The following is a 22,984-nucleotide window of genomic DNA, read 5'->3' as shown; positions in this document are numbered from 1 at the left end:
AGAATATCTTGACTATTACCTGCTGCTGAATAAGTAGCTTATAGTTCAAGCTGGAGTACTGCAAGATTAAAGGCTGCATTAAGTGCATGGGGTATGCATATGGGTTCTCCTCATGGAGTGTTTGGTTAGCATAAAGGAGCTGTAAAACAGATGTAATTCTTTTTTGCTTGGAGTCACTACAGAGAGCTGCATTATGCGCCATTCAGGAGTGTGCTAGTAGCATGGTATGGTGAACTTGCTTAAAAACCATTTTCTTTTTTCTGAGAGTACTGAAAGAGCAACTTGCCTGTATGCAGCTGAAGTGACTGAATTGTATGTATTTAAACTGATAGAAGGGTGCCTTAGAATAAAACTGCAGAGCTTTAGGCTTAGTTCTGGAAGCATAGGCACAGATAAAAGAACAGACATGGACCAACTGACCCAAGTGGGACAAGTTACCTAGTTAGGGTAGTTACTAATGTGCTCAGATTCTTGCTAGAGTAGGATCTTTATTATGAGTCCCTTTAGTTCTTTGCCCATGCTTAGCCCAGTGGTGGCTGGGCCTGACCCCAGTTTTGCCACATGAATTTTGAAAGCACTGCTGTTAACGCTGGTGCTTCTTAGCTAAGATGGAAGGATTTTGTGGATGTCTTTATTTAAAAAGCATATTTTTTTTCAGAACAATGACATCTTCAGTAAAGGAACTCATATGGTATGATGTTCTTGTGGAAGCAGCAATGGAAAGAGTTGGAAGTGTTACTCAGCCCCCAGAACAGAGAAAGCCTCCAGCACAGAGGAACAGTCGCAGAAGCACTGCCTTCTTCCCAAGGCTGCTATATCAAGCTGAGAATGGAAGGAACAGGAGAGTCAGACAAAGCAAAAATAGATACCTGGTTTAGAATATACAGGGAAGAACTCTGAAAGTTGGAGGTTCTTGATTTGAGTCTCACAGAGGATCTTGACAGCAGTGCCATCAAATGCCTATGGCTCTGTGTCAGAGTAGGGATCCTTGTTCCTGTCCCAACCAGGCTGCCCTCAGACTTTGCTCAGCTCATGTTATTCCCAACTCCGTTTTGCACTTGCACTTCTTTTATCCGCTTTTCCCTTAATCTGGAATTTAAAAAGGAAAATACAATCTCAGATCATGTTCTTAGCTCTGTGCCTAGGCTCTTACTGTTCTAATCTATCACTGTCACCACCTTGCCCTCTCTGTAAAATCAGCCTTTCTAGAAACGCACAATTGGAGAATGCTGGCTGCTAGAGCAGATGGAGGCAAGTAGGAGCTTTTTATTCCTTGGGTGCATATGAAATAGCAGTATAGAGGAGGAGTTCTCAGGAATTAGCTGCACAGGGGGGTTAGTAATCTGCTCTGTCCCTGAGATGTTTCTCGTCTCCTTCAGCCCCGCAACGTCGCTGGTTTTCGAGGAACGGTCCGCTACGCCTCGGTGAACGCACACAAAAACCGAGTGAGTATTTGGGGTTATAAGGAGCTAACAGCAAAGCTGTTTCTCCTCAGAAACCTGTTTTCAGGAGCAGAGGAGTAAGAGGTGCGAGTTCTGGTTTGTTCCTTTTACAGAATTTAGTATATCGGATGATTTCCATGAGGTGGTCAAGGCTGTTGGCTGTAAAATCAACGTTACGATTCAGTTATTGGATCCTCTCTAGATAGCAGCCTGAATAATTGCATTATCAGACACTTCAAGGGGAAAAAAAAACAAACCACACTAAAGCAGAAGCCAGGTTAAGTGCCCGGCTGCTTTCTGCTAGTTTCTAGCAGAACTTGGCTGTGAATTACCAGGTGCCAGGTCCCCAGATCCGTTCTCCACCTGGAATACGTAACATTAACATCATGCCATCAGGTGAAGGGCCACATAGTGAAAGCTAGATTTATATTTCCCTGAAAATATCCACTATTTACCCAGTGTCTGGCCTGTTTAATTCTAAACACTTCCAGAAGTCTCATTCAACATTCTTCTCAAAACACTTACTCATCCTGTTTGTTCAGTTTATATTTCTGTGTAGACAATAAACAGGAAGTTCTCTGGTTCTGTAGCTAAGTGCTTGCAAGATGGAAACTCGGCCTTCCTGACTTACCTCAGGTTTCCAGCCTCATTTGGGATGACTCTATAGGATGACCTGTGATACAGGAGAAGGTTTCAAGTTTTTTTAGGGAAAGAAGTTCTTGGCTGCAGAACATAGAAAGTGTGATGTGTGGAGGGCAGTTGAACGCCATCATGAATTCATTTTGTTTCCTGAGAGACAGTGAGAAACTTGAGGTACCATTTTTGGAAGAGCTGAATAGTGGCAGCTGTAGCTGGCATCAGCTGAAGGTATATTTAGACACAAAAATGGCTGTATAATGCATGCTATTCTGAGAAATCACATTCTAGACATAGGATGTTGCGCACCAAAAATCACTTCATGTACTTTGACGATTTCAGCCTTAATCCCTGTGTTTCAATTTCCCATTTGCTGAAGACTTTCTACACAGTTTGGGGTTTTGTTGGTTTGGGGTTTGTTTTCCTTAATCTGGGTTATTTCACATCCCATTAATAAATATTCCCTGTTGTACACTCAGTGAGGGAGAGTCCTGTGGAAAACTTGGGCTTTGCTGCATAGATAAAAAACTTTTCACAACAAACAAATGAGGTTATTCAGGTGATTTTATTGACATTGCCAAGTTTAATAAATGCTTGGGTTTGCATCTTTAGTCTTTAATCTGGCTTTTTTAATCACTGAATGGGAAGTATGACTTCTCTTCCTGCTTTTTAAAATGAGGTAGCTCATCTGGCGAGCACAACCGGACTCCTGAGCAGCAGGGAACTTTGCTCCTCAGTCTTCATCTCTCTCTTCTCCAGGAGATGGGTAGACATGATGATCTGTGGTCCCTCTTTTACATGTTGGTGGAGTTCGCAGTTGGTCAGCTTCCATGGAGGAAGATCAAAGATAAGGTAGGAAACCTCACCTCTGTGCTTATGATAGGCTGCTACATGTTTATTATCATGACTCTTTATCATTCCTCTTGCAGCTAAGTGCAGCTTTTTGCTAAAGGAAAGCCAGAGCCTGCTTTTCATCAGATACCACTGCAGGATGCTAACCTGCTTTTGTGTGTTCTGATGCACAGTGTAGAGCTTGTCTTACTTGGAGTAGCTAAGTACTTTCTTACACATGTTGTTAATCCCATTTGGTCAGGTAACTTTGACTCTGTTCTCAAAAAGCAAACGATAAAAGTGGAAAGGCTGACAAATAAACAGGAGAGGTGTGTAGACACAGTGCTCAGCCTAAGAACAGGCAGTGTTCCAGGAATGATAAGACTGTATGAATATGAAGCAATAGAAGAGATTTTGACTCTGAGATATCTTCTTTTTTCCAGGAGCAGGTTGGCATGATAAAAGAAAAGTATGAACACCGAATGCTGCTAAAACACATGCCTTCAGAGTTCCACCTTTTTCTGGATCATATTGCAAGCCTAGACTACTTCACCAAGCCAGACTATCAGGTAGGAACTTTCGTTTGTTACCACTGTGATATGTGGCACTGTGGATTGGCATTTGGATTTTCTAACGTTTCCATGCACGTGTTTATATCTGTCTGAGGAATATCTTTCCTAGGACCAGGAGCAAAAGATTGGACAGTATAGTTCCTCAACAGCTCAAAAGTTTTTTTCTTCTCTTTCCACCAGCCTGTCCAGAATAATCCCATACTCCAGACCAGAAAGCACCAGAGTACTTTTGACTTTCATTAAAACACAAAAGTCTTGAGATACTCTAAATGTAACAGAATTTTAGCACAGCTTGCCAAATGCAAAGAGCCTATGCGACCAGCTCAACGGTCATAGAATCAATAAATCCCAGACTGGTTTGTGTTGGAAGGGACCTTAAAACTCACCCAGTTTCAACCCCCTGCCACAGGCAGGGACGCCTTCCACTAGAGCAGGTTGCTCCATGCCCAGTCCAACCTGGCCTTGAACACTGCCGGGGATGGCGCAGCCACAGCTTCTCTGGGCACCCTGTGCCAGGGCCTCACCACCCTCACAGGGAAGAATTTCTTCCTAATGTCTCATCTCAATCTCCCCTCTGTCAGGTTAAAGTCATTCCCCCTTGTCCTGTCCCTACAGGCCCTTGTCAGAAACCCCTCTCCAGATTTCTTGTTGGCCCCTTTAGGCACTGGAAGCTGCTCTAAGGTGTTCCTGGAGCCTTCTCTTCTGCAGGCTGAACCAGCCCAGCTCTCTCAGCCTGTCTCCAGAGCAGAAGTGCTCCAGCCCTCAGAGCATCTTCATGGCCCTCCACTCATCTTTATGACATTTGCTTTCATTTCTTGGTACCTTCCATAGGCAAGATGGAGATTATAAGCTGTACCTGGTCCTTATGCTCATACTTCAGATTTTTTGAGAGCCACCCTCAACTGCTTCACATAAATTGTCTGTTTTGTAAATTTATTCCAGCTAATCATGTCCGTTTTCGAGAACAGCATGAAAGAAAGAGGTATCACTGAAAATGAAGCCTTTGACTGGGAGAAGGCTGGTACAGATGTCTTGTTGTCCACTAGCACCTCTACTCCACCGCAGCAAAACACCAGGCAAACAGCAGCCATGTTTGGGTGAGTGTTGCAGTTGCACAAGTCAGACTATTGACATCCTCAATGATAAGCTCAGTATCAGCTTGGTTTTTGAAATGTTTCAAGGCCTCTATGATCCTGGGAAGTTTGAGCTGCGTGGCAGCCACTAGTTGTTTTGACTTCATGTATACTGACATGTATGTGGTAGAACCCAGTTTCAGACCCTTGCTGTCCTGAAAACAGGTTTCCTACTGGGGTTGAGGGTATTGGTTGGAGTCACATTAAGGGATGTCTGAAGGTCTTTGGCCAGACATATGCTTGTATATTTTGCATGTTATATGGCATACATGGCTGGAACTTCTGGGAGAGTGCTCCCTGTGAGGCAATTGTTGCCTTGCTGTGGGGTGGGTTTATGGTTGATAGTGAGCTGAATCCAGCAGAATGCATGCACTCATCACACCTTGACACAGCTCATCGACCTCTACAGAGTGTTTCATGTGCTGCTGCAAAGGTACACAGAGCTTGGTGCTCAGAGATGGAGATGAGTCCAAACAAAAGTTGATAAGGCTTAGTTCACTGATCTGTCTTGGTGCTTTTGAGGGGGCTGACATTAAGGAATAATGATAATCCTTAGTAGTATTATAGAAGATAAAAGCTTAATATTTTAGAAAATAAAAGCTATAAGGCCTTTTAAGCCTCATTTACTCATGCAAAGAGGGGAAGTTTCTTCTAAGCTAAATCCTGTGTAATTGGCATATATGAAGTTTTTAGCCTGCATATAAAGGGTCTCAAGATGCTTTCACTGATCCATCCCACTGTCTTTGTGGCTGTATGTTAGGTGGAATCCTCCTGTTCTGTTTCAGGTTGTCTTTTCTGTGATGATGCTAGCCTGCGTGTTATTTCAACCCTAAAAGCTGCTGAGGAATTTCTTTGGGCAGAGTGGTGGGCCTCCTTCATTAAGTACAAATAATCTTACTTCTTGTCTCTACCACAGGGTGGTTAATGTCACTCCGGTGCCTGGGGACTTGCTACGTGAGAACACTGAGGATGTCCTGCAGGGTGAACATCTGAGTGATCAAGAGAATGCTCCTCCCATCCTGTCAGGCCGGCCAGCAGAAGGTCTTGGTCAGGCTCCAAACACTGCGTTCAATGAGGGGGAAGTTTGGGAAGAGACAGATGTGAATCGCAACAAACTCAGGATCAGCATCAGCAAAGTAAAGAACATCTCTTTACCTCCGGTGGCTGTTGGATTTAGGGATAGACTGCTAGAAGCTGCTTGGATCCACTGCATCCAGTGTGGTGCAGCCCAAAAAGCACTGTAGAATTTCCTTGAGGAAACTGGAAATTACAAACAATTTTTCCACGAAGCCATTGGGATTAATTTGGATCGTCATGCAAATTACATTTGGGGAGCCAGTAATAATGGAGCCAATCGTTTGTACAATCATTATGTCAATAGCTAGGATCTTGCTAACTCAAGCGGCGGAATTCTAGTCCTTGCATAGCTGATACAATATCAGAAACGTCCCAGGTTTGGAAATTATAAACCAAGATTTTATTGTGTCCTGAGCTCTTGGTTAAATACCTTTCATCAGAGATGTCTTCATAAGCCATGTTTTTCTCCATCATGAATCATTACTAGTTTTTCTCTTCCGATTTTTAACTTTCTATTCTAAGGTTAGCCCAATTTATAAAGGGCATCTGATGGTGTTTTCACCCCTGTGAAGAGCCAGAGAAACTATCGCTTAATATTTTCCTCATTCCAGGATCATATTAGACTTTTTAGCTTGCAGGAAGTATATATACTTCAGTTGGGTTTCCTCACAATCCCTACGCTGTTTCTCAGTCGTTTCTTGTAAGCGTTACCCAATTTCCTGGAGGCATCCCCACTGAATTATGATTTCTTACTAAATGTTATGTACATGAATCTGCCAGTTAGTTTATTTATGAGATCATTCTACATATTGCAAGCAAATTAGTATTTGTTGTGTTAATCCTAATTCTGATTTAAAAATCAGCATGTCACATGGCATGATGCGAGGTAGAAACAGAGAAACCTCACCAAACAGACTTAACATATTATCAGGGTGTATCAGATGCACTTCACAAACCTGTCTTTAATGGGCTAGCATGTTAAATCTACCAGACTTCTGTATCTGACAAGAATTTACTTCGGTCTCCACTGGCACAAAGTTATTCCTTTCAGCCCTTTAGGTATCTCGCTATCCTTAGTCTTATTAGGAAACATTATTCTTGGACAAGAAATAATCTCATCTAACTTGCTTAAAATTCTCCAATGCAAATTACTTGGATCAAGATGTTATCTGTATGGAACATTACCAGTGACATCCCCCCAGTTCTTCATCTCTATCAGGGGAACTGTGTGCATTCCCAGAAGTTCTCATTCGAAGGCACATATAATAAGAACAGGCTGGCAGAATGGAACAGTTCTGTTTCCCCAACATACCCCCCTAAAAATTAGTATTACAGAGAAGTCCTAGTAACCCCTATGTGTTTTCCTGTTCTTTTGAACCGCCAGCTGCCTTGATGCTCTTCAGTCCAAGTGAGGTGTTGACAAGGGAGTCCCAAATGTCCTTTCTGCGTGCTAGTTGTACATTATGGCTTAGGTACCAGGTGCTGTCATTCACAAGCCCTGTCATAACAACAGCTAGAGACAAGAGAGGTTTCTACAACATCCACAGCATGACCAGGTGATTCTTCTGCCGAGAGATATGCTATTTCTTGTCAGTGTACTGGCAAAGAAGCTTAGGGAGTTAGTCAGTGTGGCAATGAGCACTTCAATTCTGACAACTTCTGTAGCCACGCAGCAGTCTGTGAAATAGAGCCCAGGGCATCATGCTCTCCAAAGCTGAAGAAGTCTGTCCTTTCTCTCTGTGAGGGTTATCTTTAGTGTGACTGTTCTCTGAGAGAGAATCAGGTTTTACTTTTTATTCACAGTCACCACATAGAGAAGAAGAAGGAGGCTGCAGATTTGATCTGTAAGGGCAGAGCCCCACCTCTGCTTGTGATCTCAGGCATCCCTTGTGTCTTTCAGGACTGCAAAGGCAGCTGGTGTGTAAAGCACCCTTCTGCTATTTACAGCTTAATCATCCTTCATCTTCCAGTCTTGTAGCACTAGAAGTAACTCTGGCTCTCCCTGTCTTGCTCTTTGTATTTAGGTGAGGAGTGGATCTTGCTATGATTTTTCTCCCCACTACCTCTCCAAGGTCTTCCTTATTTCTCTGTTCACACAGTTCAAATGTCCTCCTATCCCGCTTCTCCCATTTCTGTGCTAAGGACAGTTTTTCCTTGCTTACTGTCACTGACTTAAGTCTTCCTTCTGGTTCTCCTTCCTCCAGTGGATCAAAGTTCTCATTCTGTGTTTCTCAGAAGCCTCTTCTTTCCCTCCCACACCCTCCCCCAGTTCTCTGCTCTTGGGTATTACCAAGTTGCTTGTTACCCTACAGTTACATCAGCACTTTGCTCCTCTCACTAATACATTTGACCGTCATTAACCTTCTCCTGGCCTGGATGGGTTACAGATTGGCATCTATTCTGCTTTTCCTACAATGCCTGAAAGTCCTTCACCTTCCTTACCTGCAAAGGATTTTTAGTTATACATTCTAAACCCAGCCTGGATGGTTTTGATCTGCTTGTTCATGGACAGTGACTGACTTGCCATATACACAGTACATGTACAAAGGCAACTTGTCTTATCAGCAGCATTTTGCTGGGAAGCCTGCTTACATTCAGAGCTTCTGGCATTAATAGAGGACAAGTGAATGTAGGGCATGCTGCAGAGAAGGGTAAACACTCTCCACACTAGGAACTTGCACTGGCACCTCAATACACATCCCCACGCAGAGGCAGCATGTGGCTGTCGTGTTCAAGCAGCACAGCAGGGTTGAATGTAAATCCTAGACTGCTGCTGCAGCCCATGGACCATTCTGCCTCTATGCTTTTGCTTAAGCAGGCCTTCTCTTCTAAGGGGAAGCAGCACAGTGGAAGGCAGAAGGCAGCTGTGTTAAGTCATCTACTTTTGCTCCTTAACCTGTCAAGTTCCCTAAGGCCATATGAAAACAGAAAATATGTACTAGTAGAGTATGAACACACAATGCTCACAAGTGACCTCTAGCATGTTCAGGTTTCTGCATGACCTTGGGTCTGTGGAAAGCTCTTACACACCGTATGGATGAGTGTATGTCCTGGAGGACTTTGTTTAGAGGACCAAGATTAAAACAAGAAACAAAACCACAAAAATCCCAAACCACCCTGGGAATTAAGAGATGCCCAAGTCATATCAAGTTCATCAAAAGTGAAACTATGTGCATTGCATTATAATGCATAGAGAAATATTGATGAACCTGGGCTCTTAGGCATCTGGGATAACCAGGGTTTGCGTGTGAAGTAGGTAAGCCCACGAGAACGCTTTGGATTGACTATTCAGCGTAACTGCAATGCAAAGGCTACTCTATAAAGATGTTTAAATATTTGAATGGATTTAAAATCCATACCTTGTTTAATACTGGATAATTGCCAGGGCCTATGGGCCCTTGCATTCCTTCAGTGTAGATCATGAAAATGCAGCTGGAACTGTGTCCTAGAAGAAAGCACAGAGCAACAGTGAAGGATGGGAGGTAAATGTCCTTGGTCAGAGTTTGAGGTTGTCCTGTGTTTACCCCCTACAGACTCAGTGCATGGTGGAAGAGGAGCAGAGAAACGGTGTCTGCCCCAGCTCCCCTGTCCGAGTGCCTCCAGAGTCCCCCACCGCCCAAGCACGCTCCCTGCGGTACCGCCGTGTGAACAGCCCGGAGTCGGAACGCCTCTCCACTGCTGATGGCAAAGCAGATCCACATGAAAGAAGGTTTGCTCACCCTCTGTAGCCTCATGGCTTTTAGCAGTGTTGTGAGGAATGACTGTTGAGACCGACGCAACTACTAGATCCAGGCACTGGAAGTTCTTTTCTTGTGGGAGGTGTTCATGAGCTTTCATGATCTTTCTGATGAAACACTCGTGTCTCTTAATAAGGAGAGGTAGTGGGAATGATTCTTAATCTGTCCCTGGATGGGAAGAACTCCAGAGATGGAGGGGGCGACATTTGTCAAAGGGAAGGCAAAGCATCAGATCAGAGATAATGGGAATAGTCACAGAGCTTTTGGGTGGCCTGAGATGGGAGCAAAAACCGGATCTTAGGGTACGTACAGGGACGCATGTATTCTGGGAGCTAGCTGGCAGATCCTGATCTGGTGGGTTTCATTATTTCATTATTTTCCAGTAATAGTGCTAATAGTATTCATTCTTCAGCATATAGCATTGTACTTATTTGCATGTGAGAAGTACACATCACACCCAGGTTTTCAGGGTCATGGGAGTACCTTGTCTCAGATCCACAGCAAAGAAACAAAAAAGCAAGCTTAGGCAAAGCAGCTTTTAAAGTATTGTGTGTTGGAGAAGATGTGTTACAAGATGAAAGCACTTGGTGCTGGTAACTCCCTTCACACCCTTTGTTACTCTGTCTTCCTCCTCCCATTGGAAGTCAGGGCATGGGCTGTGGTTGCAGGGTGTACTGGTAAATTGGCCCCTGTAGAAGAGATAGAGGAGAGACAGGTCTTCTTCTTGGAGACAAACTGTCACACTTCAGCCAAGAGGAAAAGTCCCAAGGAGACAGTAGCTGGAAGTGAAGGAGGATCAAAAAGAACTAGAGAGAAGATGTGCCTCTTAGCATTACCCCTGTCTGTTAGGTAGTGGTTTATCCTGGGTGGCTGTGGGAAGCTGCAATGCTTCTCTGTAATTCAGGAAAGATTGATTGTGTTGCTATTAATAATTTAGGGTTTAAATAATAAATCTTGGGTCTTGCTACCTCTTCCTTTTCTTGCTCAGAAGAAAGGCCATTTAAAATAGGAAGGGAAAAGAGCCATTTATAACAGTCAGTGACGCTAGTCCTGTATATTCACTGAATATATATATATGAATAGCTCTTAAGTCCTTCCTTTATTTCTCCCACTCTTCCTTGTCTACTCAGCATCATGCTAGTTCAATATAGAAAATGTGTGTTCTCCAAAACACGTCCCTTTCTCCTGTGTTCTTCCTTTAGCTCCTGTTTTTCAAATCAAAATACTTTTTCATCTTCCAAGTAGCCTGCACCAAGCATGGTGCAAATACAGCCTCACTCTGCCACACAGTCTTCCCTTTATCCTGGTTTTGTCTTTTCACAACACAGACCTGAATCCCAGCACAGGGAAATGCTTCCACTCCAGGAGCCTCTCCTCTGCTGCAGAACAGATGAAGACATTGGCTGAATCCAGAGTTTATTCATTTCTTTTAGCAACAGCTCTTTAAAATCCAGTTCCTCACACACACAGTATAGGTCATTTTTCATTCTTTGCATATTTAGTGTTCCCTACTTACAATGATATATTTGTAAGACTTTAACAAATGCAGCCCTGCTTCTTTCAGATCCATCAGATGGCTTTGTTTTTACTTACAGCTTCCTCTGTATCACCCTTTGGTTCACCTCCTTGTCTAATTCCTCTTTCTTTATAACAAATATTTCATTTGCTTGTAATTCTTTCCATCTTGGCTCTGGCCTTCTGCATTGTTAAAGATGCCAGTTTTGCTTAGCAACCCTCACTCAGTGGTCCCTCACTTCCCTGTTGCCCCTCATGCTTTCTCGCACACAGAAGAGTGTGCAAGGCTCTTGCATGGTCCTTGTTGAAATCCTTTCATAAAGCACACTGCAGCTGTCTTTTGCTGGGCAGCAGACGCTGGTTTGTGCGGTAAGCTGCTAGCCTCTGGGATAGGGAAGTAAAGCGAGTGCAGGCCAAATGAGAAGCATGGATCGTGACACAGAGCAGAAAGACAAGTGCCTCAGTGGCCACTACAGAGACAACACAGTGCAGTTGAAGAGGTCATAGGAGGTCAGCAGAGACACTGTTAAGCCAGACAGTGGATTTAGTATTTAGAATCCCAGACTGGTTTGGGTTGGAAGGGACCTTAAAGATCATCCAGTTCCAACCCCCTGCCACACACAGGGACACCTTCCACTAGACCAGGTTGCTCCAAGCCCTGTGCAGCCTGGCCTTAAACACTGCCAGGGATGGGGCAGCCACAGCTTCTGTTATCTACAAGGAAGGGAGATGCCAAACTGGCTGCCCCACTGAAGCACTTTAGGGCAAATACCCTTATGCCTCATAGGTTCTAAAGAAATACTTTTGCTTAAGCTTGTAATTCTGAAGCATACCAAGAAACGTGTGGGAAGGACTATACAGCTCTTACGATCCCTAACTTTAACACAAACCCGATGTATTTTTAATGGCTTCGTGTTCTGTCTTTAGATCTCGAATGGATTTACCTGGTTCTCCATCACGGCTCGTGTGCTCCTCCCAGCCAGCCCAGATGCTGTCCATTGATACTGGCCAGGCTGACCGGCAGGCAAGTGGTCGGATGGATGTGTCTGCTTCGGTGGAACATGAAGCCCTCAGCAATGCTTTCCGCTCAGTGCCACTTGCAGAGGAGGAGGACTTTGACAGCAAGGAGTGGGTTATCATAGATAAGGAGACAGAGCTGAAGGACTTCCACCCAGGTGCTGAGCCAAGCACCTCTGGGACCACAGATGAGGAGCCTGAGGAGCTAAGACCGATTGAAGATGGTGAGGAGAGAAGGCGCCTGGGGGCAGATGCTGCTGTCAGGCCGAAGACGCACGATGGGCGAAGTCGGGGCATGCAGCCTGTGACTGAGGAGGACAGTTCCCACAGACATGAAGGACCTTCTCAAACAGTATCTGACAGTAAACATGAACAGCAGACAGGAAGTCCAGCCCACTCCCCCCTACATTCAGCACCAGCTATCCGACAAAGGAGACGAGAATCTGAACCTACTGGTCCTCAGAGACAGGTAAGATCCCTGGGTCTGTGTCTTGTTGCCTAGCATATCATCATCTTAGGAGACCTCAGCTGTGCTGGAGAAGTCTGTGATTCCAAGCATGGATGCTCTTGTGAAACTCTTTCTGGCAGTGCTTGCAAATGTTGTGAGCACCTTAGAAGTGCTCCCTATAGCTAGTACCATTGTCCCCTACTGAGGACATGCTGTTATCAAGATCTTTAAGCCATTTTGGCACAGGCACAAGAGGAGAGCACTGTTGTAGTTGTGGATATCCTCAATCAGTTCTCTTATTGCTCTCCCACAGTGTTAATAACTGCTTAGTTCTATGAAGGTGTTGCTAGTAAATCTTCTCCACATAGTTTCTCATCAGCAACAGCAGTGTGTGGCAAGAGAATGCCCTCTAATCTAATTGTCCATCAGCACTGGGCAGGCCTGCAGCAGTGCAGATAACAAAAGAACTCCCTGAAATGAAACTTTCTTCTAAATACATAATAAAGCTCCGAGTAACCGGCACACACATCCCATCAACCTTGCTTCAGTGACTGGCATTGCCGTTACCAGGTATTTACTCACTTGACCTACTGTCTTTTTTCCAGATAGTTGTAGAGGGTTTTTTTTCTTCCTGCTTTGCCTTTTATTTTTCTCTTGTGGTCATCTGTGATATAAAGAAGTTCAGTTTTTAGTGGGAGGTAGTTTATGAGATTACCTGAAAAAACATGGTATACTTTTAGGTTCAAAGTTCCTCTATCATATCTAATCGTCACTTCTCAGACATTCAAAAGAAGGCTGTCACAGAGTGTCCACTGCAAGAGACAATAAAATTGCTCTCCTGAGGGCTTATTGTATTTGTATGTTAACGAAGATCTCTCATCCACATGGGATCCACAAGTGCAGCAAGGAGCGGGCGAGTCTCAGATCATGTACAGGGTGATACCCATCTGCAGTAGGCCTTTGTGCAGTCTGGAAGATAGGTAACTCCATCTCCCATTCCCTGTTGTGCTTGCTAATGTGTATGAGGCTGCAGCATTTACAGGAAGGATAGAAATACTGACAGCAGCACTAGTGGGACTGGCCTGCTAAGCATGAAATCCTAGCAGTACATTCTTCTCATGGGGACTGCATCCAGTGGCAAGGTTCCTAGGTGGAGGCGTTTGCTGTATAAAGTCAATATGTTGGATAACCCAGTTATCTAGGGGTTGCATAGGCAAGATCAGAGATTTGGGAGGGTCTGTGTATGAATTTGCTCTGGACACTTACAATGCTGGTCAGTGCAAGATGAGCTGCAAGATGCAGTGAACGTGGCAAGAACCAGCTGTAAGAATCAGCAGAGACACTTCACTGACATATTTAGTGTAGCTGAAGTAGGCTGGAGCTACCTTCTTGGCTATGGCACCTAACACTGCTGTGTGAACTGACTGGGGGAGTTGGGTATGATGCAGTAGGGAGGCTGCTTATCACTGCACAGGGATGTTTGCAAATCAAGCAGAAAAAGGGGAATGAGTGGGATCGTGGGGTTCACTGCTAATACATTAGACAGCCTTGGTTCTCCTGTAGATGTGCATTTTGTAACTGCTGTGTTCTGAAATACCCTCTAGTTTCTCCTTTGTAGCTCTGTACGTATGGACCAGCAGTGGCCTTTTTTTGGCTGGCCGGGATTTAGTTGTGCTTCTGTTGCCTGTCGGGATCCTTCAGGTGCCTCTGTGTACACAGCTTTGCAGTGACATTCGTGGTTTTCCATTTGCTGCCACATAACTGGTCTCTGACTCTCAAAGAAAAAGTGACTTGGTGCCTACAGGAAAAGCAGAAGTCTTGGGTACAGCAGAGGTGGAGGGACAGTTGACTGGGACATGAATAAGCTCATAGAATCATAGAGTGGTTAGGGTTGGAAAGGACCTTAAGATCATCCAGTTCCAGCCCTTCTGCTTCTCTGGGCAACCTGTGCCAGGGCCTCACCTCCCTCGTAGTAAAGAATTCCTTCCTAAGATCTCATCTAAATCTCCCCTCTTCAGTTTAAACCGTTCCCCCTTAAACCCTTCCTGTCCCTACAGGCCCTTGTCAAAAGCCCCTCTCCAGATTTTCTGTTGGCTCCTTCAGGCACTGGAAGCTGCTCTAAGGTGTCCCCAGAGCTTTCTCTTCTCCAGGCTGAACAAGCCCAGCTCTCTCAGCCTGACTCTGTAGACATGTCTTCATATTTCCATGCTAACTGCTTTCAGTCACCTTCTCCTTCATGTGTTTGGAAACAGCTTCCAAGAGGATATGCTCTGTGGCCTTTCCAGCCTGCACAACCTGTAGTTGCCCAGGTTACCCTCATGTAGAGCTCACATGTTTGTTCAACTGAATGAACCTGTTGGAAGAAAGATATTGTAGTGCGTGTGTGAGGGATGGTCGTGTCCTCTTGAAACTGTGGGTGTAAGAGGGAGCACAGTAGGATCAAATGCTGCTGTGGGCAAGTGAAGCGCAGAGGAGGCTTTGAATAGCCTGGGGACATTTCTGACCCAAAGATTCTTACATCTTAGTTGTCTCCCAGTTTCAGCTGACAAGAAGGCAGCTCCACTGGAGCGCAGACTCCAGGGGAAGCCGTGATATAGGAGAATAGATCTGTCATGAAACTATATCCTGTTCAAGCCCTTCTGTCTGTGCAGCACTGAGCACCCAGCAAGCTGTTCAGAAAGCTCTTGGAGTTTGCTTTGATGTGTGTGTGTCAGGAATGTACTAATAAATCTCTGCTTGCTTTTATGCACTGATATGCAGATAGAGCTATAGAAATAGCTAAAACTGAGGGGAAAAAGCAATTGAGCCTGCACCTCTGTTTACATATTCATCATGACATAGGATTGCTGTTATTGATGGAAGTAATTTATAGCAATATCATTTAAGTCATGTTCTTAAAGACATTGAGTAAATTCACTGACACTTGGCAGGAATGGCAACTTGCTGCTGTGTTCTCTGTTGGAAAGAAATATAAATCATCATACATTGATGAATTTTAGCAATTACTCCTGACGGTAGGTCTGTGCTCATAGGTATTTCTTGACTCGGGATCTCCCTTGCTGCTACCGTAGTTGGCACTGTACAAAAGGGTTTGAGGCTTGCCTGCCTAAAGCATGCCTGACCACAATAAAAAACACAAGTGATAGTGGAAGATGATATTAACTCTTCCTTACCTATTCTTGGATATATTCTGCACAGTTCAGAGCATTTTACTGGACGCTCTGTCTTAGTCCTGTCTACCAAGAATTCATCTTTTAGAAGAGGTCCCAGCGTGAAGAGGCACCGGTGTATTTCCTTACCAACTTAGCTGGGTAGTTAGAATCACTCTATAAAATCTCCCTTGGTGCTACATTAGCCTGTTTTCCCTCACAGCCAGGGAATGCCACAAACTGACTCGCTGTTCTAATTTTCCATGTCTTGACCCTGAGATGGAGGCAGGTGGAACCCACCCCACCATGGGTGTTTTTGCTGAGAGATCACACAAGGATGCTCAGTGGGAAGACCTGTGCTGGTAAATACCCCCTGTGGGTAAGACAAGAGGCAGGCAGCAGCACATTGCACAGGCTGCCTGGGTGAGCTTCACCTGGGAGCCAGCTTTGCCCAGAATCACTGGTTTCTGTGGAAAACTGTGCTTAGACCCTCACTGAGCCAAGAAAACATTCCCTGTTCTGGTGCTGAGCCCATGGGTGCCCCTGTGCTCTGAACCTCATTATTGTCTCATCTGAGGGATGCTACAGTCATGATGATGGCTGGCTACCCTTGGGAGCAGTACAGCTCAACTAAATTCAGTCATTTCTAAAGCTCAAATTTATATTCAGGTCAGGGAATGACAACTTCAGAGACCCCCCTATGCTGTTCTCTTCCTCCTGTGATTTGAGTTGGTGATGTTTATCCCTTTGGAAGGGACACAAGAGAGGACTGCCCCACGACAAGGAAAGGGCTGTAGCGCTCTGTGCGTGATCTGTACTGCCTCTCTGATTCATGTGGAGCAGACACCTGGGTTGCCCTGGGTCTGTTACCTTCAAGAACTAAGTGTGATTTGGACCGAGGACTGAAGGCTGAGCAGGGCTTGGTCTAGGTTATAGTTTGGACCCTGGAGTAGTGATGAGGGAATCCTTGTCAGTGCCGGAGTGCCTATAGACAGCAAGTGGGTAGGACAGAAACTGCATTTTCTCTGGCTCTGAGGCAGAAGGAAGGAAGGCTATGCTGAAATCATCAAGCAGTGGGTAGAAGCAAAGCACAGAAGGCTCTCAGATTTATAACCACAGGATTATAAACCTGAGAGAAGAGGTGGGCTGGGAAAGGAAGGCAGCAGGAAAGATGAGGTATGAAAAGGTGCTGTGTGTCTTGGTTTCCTTTCCCTCCTACAGCATCGTCTGTGAGCTGCTCTGAGGGACCATTTTTCCGTGGGCATTTCCATTTGCAGAAGAGGGGCAGGCTCATTGCCCCTCACTGGGTGTAATTCCCATTGAGCTCCACATGGTGCCTGTTGTAGATTATGTGTTTCTTTGACATACAGCTCCTCTGGCTTCCCTCCATGTGAGAAGAGCTTACCAGATGATGGAGAAAGGTGTATGTAGAGTGGCCTCTCTGCCTTATGGTCTTCAGATTCAAAGTCCCTATCCATCCATGTGTTGGGAAAAAAGGATCAGCAAAAAGGTGCTATTTTAAAAGTATCATCAGGTCTGCTCATTTTATATGTTTATGAATAACACATAGGTCATAACTATCAAAACCTTAAGCTCAGTAGAAATCCCTAATTACATTTTATAACTTTCAAATGTATTGAGCTTTATCAACATCACATTTTTCTGGGACTTCACGTGAGAGGTGTCCTGTCCAAACAGAACAGAATAGGCCTAATGGAAGGTGGTCCAGCCTGATTGCTGCCAATGGCATGGGAATAAAGGGGCAGAATCTCCAGCACTGACTCTGTCATTTAAGCATTAGGGCATCAGTGAAGATAAATGATACGTCTGTAACCTCAGCTTTAGCCAGGAGGCAGCAATACCAGAGTCTGCTTGCTGCTGGGGTGCAATGTGCTTGGTCGTGTGCTGTAAAGGAGGTTCATCTGGGTAGCTGGAGTGATCTTTTTTGATCTGAGAAATCTCTACCATGTAGGAATGATGTATTCATCGGAAACCATACAACATGCTGAGCCCAAACATGGAGGAAAAAGTAATAATATGAATTCCAGTACACTTAGCTGAGCAGCCTCCAACCAGTACACCCAGGACTGAAAGTCTGCACCATCTACACAAAGAAGAGATGGTTGTCTTTATGAGAAATCAGAGCTGCTGACTAGAATCTCTTTTTCTCTCTCAAATACTCTGTGTGACAGCATTATATTATTATTATCTGAAAGTCTGATCCATGCAGTGACACGCAGCACATTTAGGACTGTGAATAATTCCTTTTCACATTTAATGCCCACCACAAGCTAAGTAGTTCTCAGATGCTTATGAAGATAAGGTGCCTTCCTCAAAGCACTGCAGAGATATTGAAGGTGACAGGAAGGAGATGAGACTGGAAGAAGTTTAGCTCTTTTTCTTGTATCATTTGCAAGGGCAGCATCTCTAGTAAGGTAAGGAGAGCAGTGCTGGCATAAGAAAATACAATACTGCCTTTTCACATCTGCCAATTACATTGTGAAACCTGCAGAGACTTCCTGAGAAGGAATGCAGTACAAGGAAGGGAGTGGATTTGAAAGGGAAAATATAATTCCAGGAAAAATGACCTGGTTTTGGAAGCTGAGGTTGCTGGCAGCTGCGAAAGCCCTCGTTTCACAGCAGAGGTAGAAAGCCGAGGAAGGGCTTAGTGTTTTCAGGGTGAAGAATCTGAAGTCATTCCTGTAATGCCTCTCTCTTCCATTCAGTGTGTAAAGGGAAGGTAGGGACTACGATCTCATCCTGGCACAAGGTGTCCTCTGTAAGTATACTTTCCTCCCTCTCCTGGCCATCCCAGGATCACAGAAGCTGAGAAGGGGCCTAAGAGCGCATCTTCTCCTCATTTCCTCCTGTGGTTTGAATTTCTCACTGCAAGGAGAATTGTGCCTGCCTTTCCAGCCGCTGCCTGTCCTCCAGACTGGAAGCATTAACACTCCCCCTGCAGGGACTCGATAGAAAAGTGTATCGGGAGGCCAGCAGCGTGAGAAAAGGAAAGTCCACTAGCAAACAGCCCCCAGAGTTGCCTTTACGAATCCCTGGAGTGAGTTTTAGTAAGAGCCATTGAAAGAGCCCCTGAGAATCCCTCACTTTTAAATAGATAGAATCATATTAGCCCGGGTGTTTCACCTTTTCTCGTACACGTGGTTTCCAAGTGGGTTTGCTGCCTGTATGCAAGGGGTATGAGTAGCCTAATGAGGAGCTGAGTGATGCCAGAGGAACAGAGAGGTGAGGCCAGAGGAGGGGACTGACTTAGCAGAGGCTGACGCTGCTGGTGTCACTTGCGTCTGCGCATGGCTGGGGAGACCAAGGCAGGCCCCTCGTAGGGGCAGATCCCTGGGAAGGTGTAGGCACAGAGCAGTAAGTAGAGCCCCACGTAGGGCAGAAAGGCATTTTTCATCCGCCGGCGAAGATGTCCGCAGCATGCGCATCACAAACCAGGGGCGAGTCAAGTCTTTGCCTGACACCTTTTCCTCCACTCTTCTTGGTCTTTTTCAGTTGGAGGAGGACAGGCCTTCTCAGCACTCCCTCCCGAGGTACAGCCCCCTGAGAAGACTGGCGTCCTCCGTTTTCTCCTCCTCAACCCTGGAGACAGAACACTACCCTCACGTTGGTGGCACTTTCATACAGCGCAGCCGTTCGGCGGAGAGCAGCCCCGTGCGCATGCCCCACCGCAGGCACATGCCCCTCACGGCAGGAAACCACAGACTCATGCCTTCCGTCCTCCGCATTTCCAGGTCCCAGCTCCAGCAGGTGTGGGCCCGCTTCACACACAAAACATAGCCTGGTCAGGGAAGCAGCAGCCTCCATAATGCAATAATAGATCCCACCTGCCCACAATGTGTCACCACTTAATGCAATATTGAATCCCAGACAACACTGGACTGAGGTACCTGTAACTTCCAAAGCCCCTGCAACCAGACCCCACCGAGACTGAAAACATCTGCCTTTCTAAACCTCCCAGCACCCTGGGCGAGGGGCGGCAGCATGGCCGAAGAGGAGAACGCAGAAGGGGAACGTGTGATGTGTGAAAGAGGCGGATGCCAGGGCTCATCTCAGAGACTCCCTCGCGCGTCCTGCAGCCTTGGGGTAGGAAGTGCAGGGCTGCCTCACTGAACACGGGCAATCAATGCCTAATTGTGACTGGAGGGGAGAGACTGTGGAGGTATCGGCAAGCGTTGTCTTCCCCGGGGCGAGTTGGTTCAAGCATCTTTGTTGGTGTCTTACACTAGGACAAACCTATAGGTGGTTTTACTCCATTTAGATACAGGCAGACTCCCACTGGAAGCTCATCTGAGGCAGGACCTCAGGATCTGCCCCTCTTGTGGAGTTAGGGTTACGTAGCTCTTTGTTTCTTTGCTTTTGTTGCAGTTTGGTTTCCACACAGCGACCATCTATTTCCACCCCTTTGACTTTGCTTCTGTTCCATGACAGTGGACCTGTTTGTCTGCTCTCCACTCCTAAGCTGCTCCAAATCTACCTGCCTTCCCCCAGAGGCGCTGACTGTCAAGAGGCGGACAGCAAGGATTTTCCTGCTGATCCAGCTGCATATTCCACTTTTTCTAAATCCCGAAACTTTCAGGCACCTGCAGCTTTTCAGTGGCAGAGCAGCCCTGCCTCTTGGCCTTGCTTTGAAAAGTCTGTGGAACAGATCTCACTTGAGAAACAAACCGGCCTCAGCACTTGTTATGCAGAGTCCCTGAAAGCCTTTGTCCAAACCTGACTTGAACCTCGAAAGAATGGGGGGGGTCAAAGTTACATTGTCGTAAGTATCCTTATTTCCGGAGTTTGCAGGGATATATTGCCCTTTCAGTATAGCTGCAGTGCGGAACACCAGACTGCACAAAGCCGTTCTGTGAAGTGAGTGTGGTAACTGTCTTCTATTGAAATGAGCCTTGGGTCTGGTCCTCTGGGAGAAGAGACAGCATGGATGTTAAGGTTAATGATGAAAGGGTCATTGCTGGTGCTCAGTGCTTTAGGAAAGTGGAGGTCTGAAGTAATATACTCTGCAGAATGTATATAAACACAGGATACTGACAAGGAAAGCATATGGAGAGCTCAGACAGATGTGGGTTTAACCTGACAGGAGAGATTTAGGTGAGACATTAGGAAGAAATTCTTCCCTGTGAGGGTGCTGAGGCCCTGGCACAGGATGCCCAGAGAAGCTGTGGCTGCCCCATCCCTGGCAGTGTTCAAGGCCAGGTTGGATGGGGCTTGGAGCAACAGGCCCTAGTTGAAGGTGTCCGTGTCTGTGGCAGGGGTTGGAACTCGATGAGCGTTAAGGTCCCTTCCAACCCAAACCAGTCTGGGATTTTTATGTGAAAATGGGTGTTGGAAGAAAGCTGTGACACTGAGGTATTACTGCATAGGTAGGGTGTTCCCAGTGGAGTTACAATGAATGCTTCCTTCCAAATACGTATTTTTGTAGGTGTATCTGCCCTGCCTGAGGCTCTCTTAATGTCATTCACTCTTCTATAAGCCACCTATGGTCCTTCCTGAAGCTTATAGGACCTGCCCAGTGGGTCTGCATGCTGCAGGACATGCTCAGGCAGGCTGGGTGTGTGCTGCCTGCCCACAGAGCATCCTGGTGGGATGGAGGTGGAGGGGGCAGCACACTCTCCTTGCGAAAACGCAGCATGGGCATGACCAGTCTCTTCCCACAGTCCTTCTTGAATCGGTGACATCAATTTCTATTGATTTGCCCCAAGAACATCAGCAAACAGGACACTTCTCTGCCCAGCCAAAATGTGTATCTGCAAGTTTTTGATCAGTTTTATTTTTGCCAGAAATACATGGACTGAATTGGCCGGTTGCCTAATCCTGTTTCCAGTTCTTTTGTTGTCAGGCCCAGAAACCTCAGAGAGCAATGCTTTGCTTTTGCCAGAGTGACATAAGAAGGGAATGACTCCCTTTGGTAGACTGTGCTCTGGTGTTATTTTTAACATGTTCAGTAGAGACTTTACCATTGCAGAGAAAATGGAATTTGTGAAAGAAGTAGATTTAAAAATCAGTAGCTCCTGATAATTTGTAGCTGATGGTCACTTTTCAAGGTCAGCTTTAGGAATGAAAATTTCTATTGTTCTATTAAGTAATAGCATCATCTTCTCAGTGAGAAGAGGGAACAACAGGGTCTTGGCAAACTCTAACCTGCCCCTTTCAGACAAAACCAATGACTAGCTGATCAGTAGCTCCATACAGAGATTTTAAAGGGCAGTAACGTACCACCACTCATCATGGTTATATATAGATCTGTTCTTGCCAAGTAAGCTTTAAAGTTCAAGAGTGTGATTGATAAAGATGGTTGATTTATACAGACTTTTTATGAGATTTTCTTCTAGATAAAATTATTACTCAATTGAAAACCAACTAACCAAAGAAAGTATGTTTATATGCTGGTGTCTCTTACGCGAGGAGATGGTTCTCCTTAGGACTCCTGATCTCCTGCCCTTAGCTCAGCACTATGCCATGCCTTTAGTGGCTGTCCAGAAGAGAAATCACTGAGGAAGAAAGCTTGCAGTGACAGGAAGATGGGTGGCTTAATAAGATAAGTGATGTGATTGCTGCTAGGAGCACCTGTCTCAAGAGAGCAGGATGGGTTTTTTGTCTGCCAGGCAAAGATAAGGCTCTGGGTGCTGGAAGATAAAGTAACAGAGGTCAAACTAGAAGTAAGATGCTCATTCTGAAGTCATAGGTGGGTGGTAAACCTCTGAAACATGTTGTTACGAGACACTGAATTCTTTGCTGTTCTGATTCTGTAAGGTGGGATATTGATCTTTAAACCAGTCAATGTTAAACCATCAAATTTGGGCTCTATACCAGAATAACTGGACATGCTGCTGTCGCCTGGGTTTTATGGGAAGTTTTTCATGCTCAATATGTCTTTTACAGTTTAATTCTGAACAAATTAATTGGTGCTAATGGCTGGAATCCTGATGTTACAGTAGTATGCAAAGAGTATTAAAAATAGTCAATTTGCAGATTTTTTTTTTTCTAACATCTTCATCTAATGCTGTAATTACTGTGGAATCCACACATTGTTGAGGACCAGTTGGCAAATGGAAGAAATGTGAAAATAGCTCTTTTTATATCTCTGGAAATGTAATAAATTAATATTAAAACTAGTTACAGTGCCATTTTAAAGAAAAACCTCGGTAGATTACATTTATATTGCATTTATTTCTTTTTCATTCATAATGACTGCAATTATAAATGTAAATATGTCCAAAATCAAAACAAAAAACCCCAAAACCTTCAACTAGAAAACTCAAGGGAGGTGGCAGGCAGCCATTTCCCATTGAAAGCTGCAGTTCCATAGTCAAGGTGCGGAAGCAGTTCTCTAAGAGGTACCCTCTACTCCCACCCCATCCCAGCCATCCATTTGAGCCTTCCCCCTGTGCCAGTGCCCGTGTTCA

General features: G+C 45.2%; 2 protein-coding genes across 17 annotated transcripts in view; one reads left to right on the top strand and one right to left on the bottom strand.

Moving 5' to 3' along the window:
• Window positions 1–22,984, top strand: part of TTBK1 (tau tubulin kinase 1) — a 76,737-nt gene that overhangs the window by 36,883 nt on the left and 16,870 nt on the right. For all 16 annotated transcript variants that reach the window (XM_057402744.1, XM_057402664.1, XM_057402637.1 and 13 more), the window contains 7 exons: window positions 1,380–1,445; window positions 2,838–2,930; window positions 3,353–3,478; window positions 4,424–4,578; window positions 5,531–5,750; window positions 9,225–9,400; window positions 11,871–12,429. In XM_057402744.1, coding sequence (XP_057258727.1) covers window positions 1,380–1,445; window positions 2,838–2,930; window positions 3,353–3,478; window positions 4,424–4,578; window positions 5,531–5,750; window positions 9,225–9,400; window positions 11,871–12,429 — 1,395 coding nt within the window. The remainder of the gene's footprint in view (window positions 1–1,379; window positions 1,446–2,837; window positions 2,931–3,352; window positions 3,479–4,423; window positions 4,579–5,530; window positions 5,751–9,224; window positions 9,401–11,870; window positions 12,430–22,984) is intronic.
• Window positions 19,310–22,984, bottom strand: part of MEA1 (male-enhanced antigen 1) — a 215,945-nt gene continuing 212,270 nt past the window's right edge. Inside the window, exon 4 of the transcript XR_008971424.1 lies at window positions 19,310–19,322. The gene's annotated coding sequence lies outside the window, so the exon portion shown is untranslated. The remainder of the gene's footprint in view (window positions 19,323–22,984) is intronic.

The sequence above is a fragment of the Pezoporus wallicus genome, unplaced genomic scaffold (genome assembly GCF_028554395.1).
Source record: "Pezoporus wallicus isolate ANWC-B61680 ecotype Strahan unplaced genomic scaffold, APGP_CSIRO_Pwel_v1 contig_7553, whole genome shotgun sequence".
Lineage (NCBI taxonomy): Eukaryota > Metazoa > Chordata > Aves > Psittaciformes > Psittacidae > Pezoporus > Pezoporus wallicus.
The sequence above is the reverse complement of the archived record's forward strand: the minus strand, read 5'-3'. Positions and strand labels throughout refer to the sequence as shown.